Source organism: Pipistrellus kuhlii, unplaced genomic scaffold (genome assembly GCF_014108245.1).
Source record: "Pipistrellus kuhlii isolate mPipKuh1 unplaced genomic scaffold, mPipKuh1.p scaffold_m20_p_3, whole genome shotgun sequence".
In the NCBI taxonomy this organism is placed as follows: domain Eukaryota; kingdom Metazoa; phylum Chordata; class Mammalia; order Chiroptera; family Vespertilionidae; genus Pipistrellus; species Pipistrellus kuhlii.
The window spans coordinates 151,045,957-151,060,107 of NW_023425529.1; the positions used below are offsets into that span (position 1 = coordinate 151,045,957).

General features: G+C 41.3%; 1 protein-coding gene across 25 annotated transcripts in view; it reads right to left on the minus strand.

Moving 5' to 3' along the window:
- DOCK9 (dedicator of cytokinesis 9) overlaps positions 1-14,151 on the minus strand; it is a 244,954-nt gene that overhangs the window by 180,633 nt on the left and 50,170 nt on the right. For 11 of the 25 annotated variants that reach the window (XM_045588755.1, XM_036458418.2, XM_036458413.2 and 8 more), the window contains exon 1: positions 1,186-1,521. The exons of 7 other annotated variants lie outside the window; for them this stretch is intronic. In XM_045588755.1, coding sequence (XP_045444711.1) covers positions 1,186-1,347 — 162 coding nt within the window. In that variant the 5' untranslated portion in view covers positions 1,348-1,521. Of the gene's footprint in view, positions 1-1,185; positions 1,524-14,151 lie in introns of those variants that run through there. 7 more of the 25 variants (XM_036458426.2, XM_036458429.2, XM_036458420.2 and 4 more) reach the window with 3 other exon arrangements.

A 14,151-nucleotide genomic window follows, 5' to 3' on the forward strand; every position in this document is an offset into this window, starting at 1 on the left:
TGCCATTGCTAGTCAAGCCATGCCAGGGCTGTCAGAATTATGGATCATACTAATGGGACAGGCGCTGTAAGGAGCTAGCCCATTCCAAAATACATTAGGGTTTAAAATATTTAATAGTTAATACACCACCACTTAAACTCCATACCCACACATAACACTGCTTCCCAAAATGCATCTGATGCTCCAGAGATGTGATCCATTTCTTCCTCCCAAGGATTCAGAGAGCTCAAGTCACATAAGCCTCTCCACAAAACACACCCTCTCAGGGGGCCCTGCAAGGGTGGGGCGGCCCGATCTGATGCCGAGATTCATAGGGCACACCAGCACTCCCTTTCAATCTCAGAGGGCACCCTAATAACCAGGGAAGGTTTGGGGTTTCGGCACACCCCACCCTCACCATACCGAGTAACTGCCGGTTAGACTCTCACCCAGCAACTCTCAGATGCACTATTCTCACTCATTTTGACAAAAGCTGTGATAAGAACAGAAGGGAAAATGCCAAGGCATCCTGAGGGAGGCGGAGAGCCATATATAGCTTCCTCACAAGCCTGGAATTTGTTAGAAGGCGGTAGCGAGGCACACCCATCTGTGACCTGACACCTCCTCAAGCATTGTAAAGGGAGTAAAACATTACATCCAAAAATAGTACATACCATTGGATTTAAAAAAAAATAAAGCTATGTTTGTCTTGTACCCATTACAGTTTCTTTCTTGCTCCCCTTGAATGTCTCCCCCGAATCAAAGAACTGACCCCAAGCCATTTGTTAAGAAAAACCTGGCCAAGTAGAAGACGAAGACGTAAAGGGACTGAATAATTCTCCACCATTTGAAGAGGGTTCAATATCTAATTCCCTAAACATGCACTTTACCAAGTATTATTTCTGGGGCGATACCAAGATCATATACGTTCCGAATTCTCACTTAGAAAACTGTTCTGCAGTCACATATCTTACTCCAGCTCCTCTCTGTGTGCTTTTAGCTTTAATACCTCACATTCTCACACATACAAATAGGCACCTCCTTAATTTAAACTGAAGGCCACTCATTACCCATTTACACCACACAGATTATACATATATAGATAGAAATAAATATAGTTGCGTTACAAGTAAAGACTAGTGGGTTTTTGTTGTTGTTTTTTAACACCACCAAACTACTTATAAATTAAGCAAAAACAGCCTTTACCAGACAGTAGGAGATCAATAGTTCTGAATCTTCTCTTGTCCAATTGTATGCTGTATATTCAAGGGCATGATTCTCGCCTTGCTGTTTGCACATATAAGCACAGTTTCTTTCAAAAACGGTGCGGATGCCTTTGAACAGAATCACGCTAGTCGTGCAACCCATCCCCGAGGCGTGGATGCTCAGATCTCTAGCAGCCTCTACTCCGTTTCCACATCATCTTCCTTGGCTCTTCAGAGCAGGCTCCCACTGTACGGTCCTCATGACAGGCAGCTGCTGGCACCGGAACAGAAGGGAAGCTCCGAGCTGTCTCACTAGAATCTGCTCCTGCCCAACAGCCTGGCACACACACACACACACAGACACACACACACACACACACACACAAAAACAAAAAAAAAAAAAAATCCAGGCTCCGAGCGTAAAACAGAAGGGGTGGTGCCGACGCAAGATGACACACCTCGGATGCACCAAAACCTTTAAAGTATCACTTTTTCCAGTAGATTGCTTCACAGTTAATACCAAGAAAAAAACAAATAAGCAGATGATCTGCATGTGGTTACTGGGGAACAGCCAGCTCCTGTGATTTGCTTGGGATTGTTCTGAATCTCAGAACCTGCCCAAAATGAAAACGACGGTACCAGACAGCCACCCTGCTGCAGATATGGCTGGAAGGCACAAAGAATGTTCATCCGCTGCAAGAAATCACACTCCCAGAATGCTTAGCCTAGCATCTCTATTAGCAAACATCTCTTCCCTTGACCTAAATATGCTGTTTGTTTAAGCCTGCATCAGCAAGGAACAGAGATGCAAAAGAGGGGGGGGGGGGGGAGTCCAAAAACGAGTGAAATCCCTAAGATGACTGCTGCTATGGAAACATGTGTAAGCCCACTTCAAACAACCATTTGCATGTGTGGGTAATCGCTTGCTGACAGCAAGCCACAAGGGAATACAAAAATGCTGTGTTGATCATGACTTCTGTCCACTTCTCCTCTTTGCTAGAGAGAGAGCTAGCAAGTTTACACTACTTAAAAGGATCCTCCCATCTCTGGTACCCAAAGATGCAGATGAGAACATGGATAAAGAGTATGCAAATAAGAACATGGATACCGAGTTACCTGGCCCTTCTGAAGCAGCACACCTCAGTATGCAATGGTAAATACACACTGAAGTCCCACAGGCAACAAGGTTATAACTGTTGTGCATAAGTAATTTCAGATGCTTCTACTGCAGACTGAACTCATTGACATTATGCTACCTTATGCGTATCTGTGGGATGGCTAATTAGAGGAGCTTGTCATTAATAAATACTAAGTTGACTCTTGCCATTTCCTTCTAAAAAATGAAGGGAGAATTACGTAAAAAGACACAGGTCTTTCCACCTATGCCATGCATCTGGAAAGAAGTGATTGCTCTTTTAAGAGCTGTTCTACTAGTCTTCCTTATTTTATAAGGCAATGAGGGTTTTCATTTTCTATCAATAAAGATGGTACTGAGAAATTAAAAACTTTGTGTATTATTATTACCTATTTTTACACATCCTGGGTATAAAAACTAGGAAACATTATTTGAAGTGCAAAAGATTATGTTTGAACTTATAAAGCAGTATAAATGATAACCAAGCAAATTTGAAGCTACTGGTATATATATATGTATCTGATTTACTTTAAAAGGTCTAAGTTAATATTTAGAACAATGGGAGAGAATGGAACAGTTTTCTTACCATCATTCAGAGGAAAAGGAAATGTTTCCTAGAGATGCATTAATAAGTATTTCAGCAACTATACTAATTTTAAATACTAATCATTTTCAAACCAACAAAATTGTGGGCAAGAAAAATATCAGAAAATATTTAGAACAAAGGATTCAACAAGGCCAAAAAGTGGGTTTCATGCTATTAGGAGCATGACAAAATAAATCATTCAAAATGTGTGTTTGGTTCTGCTAATTTTTCTGCATCAGAATGGTCTTAGATAAAACCATTTAATGATAATAAGCATGAATTCCATCAGAGGACTGGAAAAGATGAGTGCTATCTACTGACAACCAGTTCAGCCACCTACAGAGTACACATTTCAATTTAGAGATCACGTTTACTCTCACATCTTTAAATGTTATCTCTAATTTACACAACTCCCAAGGCTGGATGTCCCCCTTCACTCCCTTATGAGAGCCAAGCCCATGTCTTCCTCTCCTGATGCTTCCATCACCACCTCACCCTCAAATGGTCCAAATCAATCATCTTTGAATATGACAAACTAGTACAGCCACACAATGGAATATTATTCAGCTATTAAAGAGAATAAAGTGCTGATACATGTTACAATATGGATGAATCTGAAAAATGTCATGCTTAGTGAAAGAAGTCAGTCACAAATGATCTTGTATTATATGCTTCTATTTCAATGAGATGTCCTCAACTGGCAAATCCAAAGAGATTATAAATAGATTAGTGGTTTCCAGGGACAGGGGGAGGAGGAAATGGGGGCTGGCTGCTAATGGACAGAGAGTTTCTTTCAGGAATAATGAAAATGTTCAGAAATTTGACAGTGTTTCCAGCATCTACATTATCTATACACAGTATGCAGTCTATGAATATACTAAAAAACACTTGACTGAACACTTTTAAAAGGTGATCTCACTCATTTGTGGAATGTAATGAACAACATAAACTGATGAACAAAAACAGATCCAGAGACAAAGAAGCATCGATCAGTCTGTCAAACCTCAGAGGGAAGGTAGGGGAGGGTGGGGGTAAAAGGGAGAGATCAACCAAAGGACTTGTATGCATACATATAAGCCTAACCAATGGACTCAAGACACCAGGGGAGTGAGGGCATGAATGGGGGGAGAGGGGGCAATGGGGAAATAAGGACACAATTAATACCTTAATTAATTAATAGAAAAATAAAAATAAAAAAGAAATTTTAAAACAACAAAAAAATAAAAGGTGAATGCTATGGTATGTGAATGTAATAAAAAACCTGACTCCGTTTTTGATGTCTCACTGCTGAAAGCCTTTATGTCACTCCCTCTCTCTTCCCCTCTGCCCCACATCTGTACAAGCTGAAAGGAAGTCCCAGGTGCTTCCCCCTTTGGTGCCAGCGGGAATGTCAAACCACTTACTCAGCCTCACCCCTCACCACCACGAAACCCCCAAACCACTCTCCTTTCCCTGCTCTTCTAAGCCATTTTAGGATCTGCTTGGGAACATCCCTGCTCTTCCAAGAGAGTTTCATTACATGAGTAATAAACTTTTGCACATCCTTGGGGGGGGGGGGGGGGGGGTGGTATCATTAGTCTCAACATCTAAATAAAACATTGGGGCTATTTCCACCCAGTTTCTGTGGAGGGGCCCCAACAGTGAATAAAGCTGTTATTAAAAAGGGGGGGGGGGGAATCTACTCTACCCACCTCATAACACTGTCAAGTTTAAATCTATACTAATAAAAGGGTAATACGCTAATTAGACTGGGAGACAGGCCAGGGAGGGCAGTTGGGGGCCATGAGGCCAGCCGGCCACTGCATATTTCAAGAACAAAAACCTCAAATTTTGATGAGGGGAATAGGATGGATTAGACTTATGCATATCTAAATTTATCCATCATTTATCACCCCCACCTCAAAACACTTTGAAATGCCAGGACCAATGGCATCTCTAAGCGAACAGAGATGACAGGTAGCCCAGAGGACATTAGTACAGACAGGAGTCTTAGACCCCTAGGAGAGCTCCAGTCTGTGTCCCTGTCCACCACAAAGCGTATTTCTGAAGTCATGAGCACATAAAATATTGAAGTCAGGTCTACTGCTAACACAGTGGTAGTTAAATGTTCTCAAAAGTAGAGAAGGCAAGCCGAAACAGGTTTGGCTCAGTGGATAGAGCATCGGCCTGTGGACTGAAAGGTCCCAGGTTCGATTCCGGTCAAGGGCATGTACCTTGGTTGTGGGCACCATCCCCAGTAGAGGGTGTGCAAAAGGCAGCTGATCGATGATTCTCTCTCATCGATGTTTCTAACTCTCTCTCTCTCTCTCTTCCTCTCTGTAAAAAATCAATAAAATATATTATTAAAAAAATAAAAAAATAAAAAAGTAGAGAAGGCAAAGTTACACAGGTGTCTCCATGTTGGTGCTAGAATATAGGGAGGCAACTAGCCCCTGTGGGTGCTCTGACACCTGGCACGAGCACTGGGTGAGACCAAGTAAAGGGAGTGGAAGCGACAAAGTGGGCTCCACAGAACTGAGGGGGTGGTCTTGAGAAGTGCTCAGTCTTTCAAAAGAAAGCAGAATCCTTCTCTCTCTCTCTCTCTCTCTCTCTCTCTCTCTCTCTCTCTCTCTCTCTCTCTGGCATTAGACCAAGTTAAAAGCTTTTAAACTAAAACAGCTCTCCTAAGGGAAGAAAAGTTTGGTTAGGAAAACCAACTTACTTACTGGTAGGAATGTAAATGGTGCAGTGGAGTTTGGTGATTCCTCACAAATTAAACCGAGAATTACCACATGATCCACCAAGTCCACTTCTGGGTAGGCACCCAAAAGAATGGAAAGCGGAATTTTGAGATATATTTGTATGCCCATGATCACAACAGCGTTATTCACAATAGCCAAAAGAGGGACGCAACCTAATGTCCACCAAAAGATGAACAGATAAACAGAATGTGGTATCTACATACAATTGGATATCATTCAGCCTTGAAAAGGAAGGACATTTTGATACAAGCTACAACATAGATAAACTTTTCAGGACATTATGCTAAGTGAAATAAACCAGTCACAAAATAACAAATACTATGTAAGTCCATTTACATGTTACCTACAATAGATAAATTCATAGAGGGAAAAAAAGTAGAAGGGTGGTTACCGGGGCCTGAAAGGAGGGAGAAATGAAAATAGAGAGTTTAATAGATATAGAGACTGTTTCAGATGAAAAAAGTGTAGTTACTTAATACCACTGAATGATATAAATTATAAATTTTATGTTATATAAATCTTACCACAATAAACGAAAGAAAGGAAGGAAGGAAGGAAGGAAGGAAGGAAGGAAAGAAGGAAGGAAGGAAGGAAGGAAGGAAGGAAGGAAGGAAGGAAGGAAGGAAGGAAGGAAGAGAAAGAGAGAAAGAGAGAAAGAAAGAAAGAAAGAAAAGAAGAGAGAAAGAAAGAAAAGCAAGTTACTGGGCACAGCTTTCCTATGACTCCCAGGAACAAGTGATGTAAAATAACTGAAAACTGGGAGGGTTAACTAGTCTTTTCTCCCTTTCTCTCCCCCTACCCCTCATAAAGGGCAGACAAGCCCAAGGAATTGGCTTCATAATATTTATTTTCCTTATAACTATTTCTAATAATTTATATTAGATTAACTTATATGCCATAGTTTACATAATTATAACTAATAAGTATTTCATCATTCCGTTTGGTAATGCACTTATTTTTAAAAAAAGAACACCTTTGAACTATGTACCATCAAAGAAAAAAGGATAGCTGAGATTTAAATTCCTGATTCACAGGCAACTTCCACTTCTTTCACTGGAACTACAAAATGAACAAACCAACAGCATTTACCCAATTTATCCCTCAGCTGCAGGGAATGTCAGAGCTGTTATGAGAGGTCACAAAACAAAATCACGGTTTCTGAGGAAGCTCCGTTCTTTGAAGAAAAGCCAATAAATCCATAAATGCTGATCCTATGTCAAATAGGAGAAGTTACCCAAAGAGGCCGCCTATTTGCAAAGCTCTACAAAAGGTACAAATATCTGTGGGGGAGGAGCAGAGTGCAGGGAGGCTGATGGCACAGAGATGGAAATGAATACTGTGAGCACCTCTGTCCAACTGCAAACAAGACACTAAGTGAAAAAGCAAGGAAGCCGAGCAAACTCACAAAAGCATAATGAAATCAGAGCTCACAGTGACCTCTTCTTGGCCTTCGCCAGCCTCTTCAAGGAAATTCTATTTTAGGAAGACACATCTGAAAAGATCACTTAGCAACAAGGTACACTGTCTTTAAACAATAGAAGAGGTACACAGCATAATTCATGTGCAAATGCACCCATGAAATGGTTTATGTGCTTCAAATAGGGAGTTAAGGCTGCTGGAAAGGCGTTCTTTCACGTGAAGAGAGACTGATACTCAAAATCTATATCTTAAGAAATTGTATATTACCTTCTAGCATTTAATTTTTTTTATTTTTTTTTTACTCTCACTGTGTCAGTAGAGAAATATTGTCTCCATGGGAGGAGGAAAAGAAATAAATAAAAAGAAAAGCATAAACATAAAATTTAGTTTACCAGTTTAAAAACTGTTACAAATATAGTCAAAATTTCAATTAGATGAATGAAAAGGTAGTAAGATATAAAGGTACTACAGTAGTTACCTCTCCAAAAACCAGAAGAGGGACAATGCAATCTTTAAAAATATTCTTATGGTTTTAAAAAACAAAACAAAAAAGCATAGTGAAAAGACACAAAATAAATTATGTACTCCTTTGTCCAGACTTCCGGACAGGTTAGAAGGAGCTAGATATGTCACGTGTCCCCTCTTATGGAGGCTCACAAAACTCCCTTTTCTCCCCGGCTCCTTACAAAGCTTTCATCTCTTCTTACAAAGGCACAAGTTCAGAATGTTTGTAAGATTCTCTTTTATAAACAGCCTATGGTTGAGCTATGCTTTACTATAACTGTGTTTTAAAAGGACCGTTACTTCACTCAAACATTCCCTGATGCACAAGTATTGATAGATCTCACTAGGTCAGAGAAGTGGAAAAGGCTTTGGGGAAACCACGCTCCATATAAGAATCGGACAGATTACAGATATTGCCATCCCTCCAGGCCAACTAAAAACAGATAGGACCCAAAGAAGATATACAAATGGCCAAGAAGCAAATGAAAAGTTACTGGAGAAATGCAAATTAAAAGCATGAGATAGCACTTCATATCTACCAGGATGGCTAAGATAAAAAAGACAGACCGTGTTAGTGTGGATGTGAATAAATGGGATCATTTGTACACACCTGGTAGGGGTGTAAAATAGGGCAGCTATTTTGATGCTCCCCAGATGGTTAAACATAGAATTACCATATGATCCAGCAATTCCACTCCTAGCTCTACACCCAAGAGAGTTGAAATTTTTGTCCATACAAATGTTCTTGATAGTATTATTCATAATGGTCAAAAAAGTAAAAACCCAAATGCCTATTAATTGATGAATAAATAAACAAAATGTGGTATATCCATATAATGATGAATAAACAAAATGTGGTATATCCATATATATATTCCATTATAATTTTGTAAAAAATAGAGGAATATGCAAATTATCTGGGACACCATCACATCACAACCATTCACAGGGTGGGTGGGCTGAAGGATGGGACTCCGAGTCTAGTGCAATTTCATCCTGCCCAGGCAGACTTTCCCATGGCCCCACAGCCAAATCCCAATGCTGACCTGGGGTTTACTAAACTTTACTGGAGCTGCTCCCCACCCCCCCACACCCTGCCCCAGAACCATGCTGCCCACAGCAGGATGCCCCGGCAGCCTCCTGGGCAGAGTCCTGTGGAGGCTGCAGGGAACCACAGAGGAGCGGGGTGGTCAGAGCCAAGTTCCTGGGGTCTGAAGAGAGCGCCTGACAGGAGCCCAGACAGCAAAGAAGAGGAAGTGGCCACGGGGGGGCTCTTCCAAACTCCTTGTACAAAAACCCTACTCCAGCCCCCGCACCTCCCCAGGGGGATGAGGAGGCTGACTGGATGGGGAGAAGACCCAACCTGGGGAGTAGCGGCAGCTGTACCTCCGATTCCTGATCTCCCCCCCCCCCCCCCCCCCCGCCATCCCTGCCAAGGGCGCCCATCAGCACCCCTGAGGCACCCGCCTCCCATCTCCCATGGAGGTGGCACAGCTCTCTCCCGTCTCCCAGGGAATCAGCGGACTCCCTCCCACCGGCTCCCGCAGAAGCGGCCTACTGCCCACTACTGGGCCAATAGTTCAAAATTAAAGAAATGAAGTACTGATACATGCTACAACATGGATAAACCTGGAATGAAAGAAGTCAGTCACAAAGATCCACATATTATATGATTCTGTTGATATAAAAATGTCCAGTATCAGCAAATCTACAGAGGCAGAAGACAGATTAGTAATTGCCTATGGCTAGGGTACTAAGTAGGGTGAAATTGGGCAGTGACAGCTAAAGAGTACAGGGTTCTTTGTGGCTAATAAAAATGTTGATTATAGTGATGAATGCACAACTGTGAAATACTGAAAACCACTGGATTGCACACTTTAAACATCTGAATCATATCTTGACAAAGCTGTTTAAGAAACCGATAGGCCATATCAGGGGCACACCTATAAAACACTGCATTTCTCCTGAAGGCACTCTATCCTCAACACAATGATCTCTCCACAACATACCAACTTCCGATACAGTGAATTTCCAAAAGCATTCCCAGCACTGTATATGTGAAAGGGAGTACAGAAGAGAGTGTAAGATTATGTCTTCCACCAGGGCCAGTTATTCTGCTTTATATTTATGATACAAAGCACTTAAGGGAAACCTTTTGTCTGGTCAATAACTTTGGCTCATTCATTTTTTTTTAGACAAGATCTGGGCCTGAGAGCCGAGTATTCTATCCCAATTCATTCTAAGGAATTAATTTTGCAGATCTTTTCCCACAAAATTTTCATCTCTGCTTTAACCACAAGGCTCGCAAAAAAAAAAAAAAAAAAAAAAAAAAAAATTGTAGAAAAAGTCAGAGGAGGGGTAGAAATTATTAACAGAGGATTTGAAATTGTATTCAAATCACAGAATTTTCTCTATTTAGGTCATTCTAGAAGATTTACATTTTGAATGTCAATTATATTGTAAATTTTAAGAAAAAAACAACATTATTTAAATAGTACTGGGCACATCTTCAACAGTGTCACATGGGCCTAATTCCTGCTACATGCCTAATGAAGAATTCAGTCGCCTGGTCTCTTCTAAACAACTCTAAAAGTGAAGTTTTATAAGTGATGTCACTCTTGTTTGCTCTTCTCTGACCATGTTTCAAGTATACAAGATTTTCACGGAAACACATGCTTGTGTGTGGGCCCACAGAAAGACTGAAATGCACACTAACATCAGGGGAGTGCGACAGACAAACGCTGGGGATTGGAGAAGAGTAACCCAGAACTTCAAATATTATACCTCCTAAGAACAGAGTCTTTCAAAGTATTGTCACCATGAATTATATGAAGAAATTAATTTTAAGTCACGACACAGTAAATCTGTAGAAGAGTATTTTCCCCAAAATATGTACCTTTATTGGTTACATTATTTTATTTTCTATTTCAGCCTCTCCTGTCTACTCTAATTCATTGAAAGGAAGCAAAGAAGGGAGGGATGAAGGGAGCTGGTCACAGACCGCTGAACTGTTCTTAGGACCACTGTGGTTCATGGCCTACAGTTTGAAAAACAGTACATATACCAGTTACTAAGTAGACTCTGTCAATACTTGTATATAATTCACCAGTCTCCCCACATATCTCATTACCTACAAGCAGCTGGCCCAATAAAAGAAAGGAATGGCAGCTGTAAGACAATTTTCTGAAAGCCTGGAGTTCTATTTCATACAATCCTATCTAATAAAAGAGTAATATACAAATTGACCATCACTCCTACATACAAGATGGCTGTCCTCATGTGGTCAAAGATGACTGTCCCCATGTGGACACAAGATGGCCACCACAAGATGGCCAGCAGGAAAGGGAAGTTGGGAGAGATCAGGCCAGCAGGGGAGGGCAGTTAGGGGTGATCAGGCTGGCAGGGAGCAGTTAGGCATCAATCAGGCTGGAAGGGGAGTGGTTAGGGGGTGATCAGGCTGGCAGGCAGGCGAGCAGTTGGGAGCCAGCAGTCCTGGATTGTGAGATGGATGTCCCAGATTGGAGAGAGTGCAGGCTGGGCTGAGGGGCACACCCTCGTGCACGAATTCTGTGCACCAGGCCTCTAGTATAATAAATGCTTTAAATCACTGCCTCTCCCAAAGTCAGAAGACATTGACTTTGAATCAAGTGGCAGAAGAGGAGTGGCTCCTCTCCCACCACCCTAATAACACATTCAAAGAACTTTAGTTTCCAGTCCTTGCTGGTATCGAGGCCCTGGTTTTAAAGGGAAGAAAGGTCCCTTTAAAGGGAGACAACAGTGAATCCAAAGGTGAGACTGCCACCAGGCCATGCTCACTTCCTCAATCACTGAACCAAGAGGCCAATGAAGAGGATACTCTACCAGCTGGAGTAAGAGGAAAGGGGGCTGTTGCTCCCAAAAGGGTCAGGAAGGACTACAGCTAGAACTGAGGATTGGTTCTTCAGAGCATCAAACTAGTGCTCTATCCCAGATAGTAAACGTTCAAGCAATCCCAAGAAAGGCAGGACCAATGAAAATTCAGACTTTCATGTGAAGAAGGCTAATCAGTCGAGGCCTTGCCTGAGGTAAAGGAAGTATGTTATGAATAATAGGAGGGTAAAGACATAAACATCAAGTACTGCCAAGGGACCAGTTAGGCAAATGAGGACTGCAGCAGCTATTTCCCTCCGGCTTTTCTGTGTGTGTGTGTGTGTGTGTGTGTGTCCTTCTCCTTCCTCTTGTATTATTTTATACAAACATTGTTGTTGAAACGTAACTCTATGATTTAGCCTTTGGGTAACATATATCCATGCAACACTGCAACTGAATTTAAGGATTAATTAACAAAGCCCAGAGATGGATACGATAACTAATGAGACTGTGGCTCCTTGTTTTGGGGAGACCGATACTCTCCATTTGCATGAAGAGTATCGGTCTTCGGTTAGGCTGAAACATCGTCATTTTTGTTACACGGAAGTTCAAGTATGTGTGGAAGGGTAGGTCTGCATGCTGAGTAGTCAAAGGGGAGGACCGTGTCAGTTACTAAGTCATTGTCTCCCCACTCCAACCCCACCCTTTCCACACTCAGTTCTGTGATGCTAGGTGGGTCCGGCACTCTGAAAAACACATTGTGTTAGCAGCTGGCTCTTTGTTCAGGGCATCAAAAGGAGACTGAGAGGCTGAGGCAGGAGAAGGAACTGAGGCAGAAGGAGCTTGCTCTTTGGTGCTTGCTTCCTCTGCTTTGGTTCCTCATTTCACCCAGCAAGACTCCTTCACCGTGGCAATAGCAGAGCCTTCCTGTGCAGCAGCTGAACCCGATTTGCAGTTATTCCAGCTCTTACAAAACCATCCTCACCGCACCCCTCAGAAACACCATCACCAGCCACCCAGCATCCACTCCTCACACTCCTCAGATGTCTGCGTTTCAGCTACTTGGGGCCCCTCCTCTAAGTTTCTAAGATTTATTAACACAATCTCATCCCTCAGTCTACCCAACCCCAGGGCTGATGGCTGCTTCCTGCAGCTATTGCTTCTGTAACACGTTAATGTTCTCTTTGTACCTTTTCAGTTCCCTATTTAAATTCATACCTAATCCCAATTCTTTATATTTAATTCTCTCTGTGGCATGATTTCAGATTCCTGGCTGGAACCTGACTACTATCCTAGGTTCTAAACAGTTCCAAAAGATGAGGATTGCCACATAATACGAATGGCCAGTAAGCACATAACAAGATGCTCAAGACATTAGGGAAATGCAAGTTAAAGCTACAGTAACATCCACTACACACCGATTAGGATAGCTAAAAGTTTAAGAATGGCCATACTGAGTGTTAACAAGGATGTGGAGTAGCTGGAGCCCTCATACTGTCGCTCATAGAGCCACTTTGGGAAACAGTTTAACAGAGCCTAAAAATGTTAAACAAAGTTACTGTTATAACACAGCAAATCCACTTCTAGGTATCCACCCAAGAAAAATGAAAGCATGTGTATAAAAGTATTCACAACAACATTATTCATGATAAGCCAAACCATGGAAAGTTCATCAACTGGTGAAGAGATAAATAAAATGTGCATGATCTATGAGGGTTGAGGAAAGTCCAGCCTGCAGGCCATACAAGGCCCAAGAAATCACTTTGGCCCCATCAAGGCATTCAGGGTGAGTTAATTAAATGTTTAACCGAATATAACACACCAATTTTTAAGCTGATAATTTTGTATGGCACACGAATGATGTTATCAATATCCAAATTGCCCTTGGCAGAAAAAAAAAGGTTCCCCACCCCTGTTCTAGACAATGTAATGGATTACTATTTGGCAATAAAAGGGAATAAGGTACTGATACATGCTACGTCATGGATGAGCCTCAAAAAATATTAAGCTAAGGGAAAGAACCAGATACAGGCCACACACTTACTTATTCCACTTATAAGAAATGTTCAAAAAAGGCAAATCGAGAGAGAGAGAAAGTAGATTATTGGTTGCCTGGAGCTGTGGATGGGAACCAAGAGTAAATGAGATTTCCTTTGGAGGAAATTGAAGTATTCTAAATTTAGATCACTGTGATGATTGCACAGGTCTACAATTTTACTAAAACTCACTGAATTGTACATTTAAATTTTAGAATGAATTTTATGATATGTAAATTATGCCTCCATAAAGTTGTGAAACAAAAGAATAGAAAAAACATTTGAAGAAAATTCAGTGTCAGAGGCAAATGAAATAAATCATGATAAGAAACCACAATGCACTGATAAAATGAAATGTTAGTGTCTGGACATACATATAATTTCATGTGATAAATACAGCATGCCTAAAACCAAACACTTTCAGTAAATGAAATGTCTTTCTTTCAAGTGTTTAAGAACAAGTCTGGAGTGAGGCATTAAAGAAATGCCCAGCTTGAGTGAAAGATGGTTTGATTGCTTCAAAACTTAATAAATGGGATAACACCAGCATTCAGATCTAGCTAATGTCAATGAAGAGGAAGATACAGTTTTAAAGTTGAGAAAATTCTCTCATTTGAAAGGACAGGTTTTTTTGCCCCTTAGGAATGCCTCTGACCAATGACAATGAGGTTGACAAGGAAGACAGGCTGATGATGCC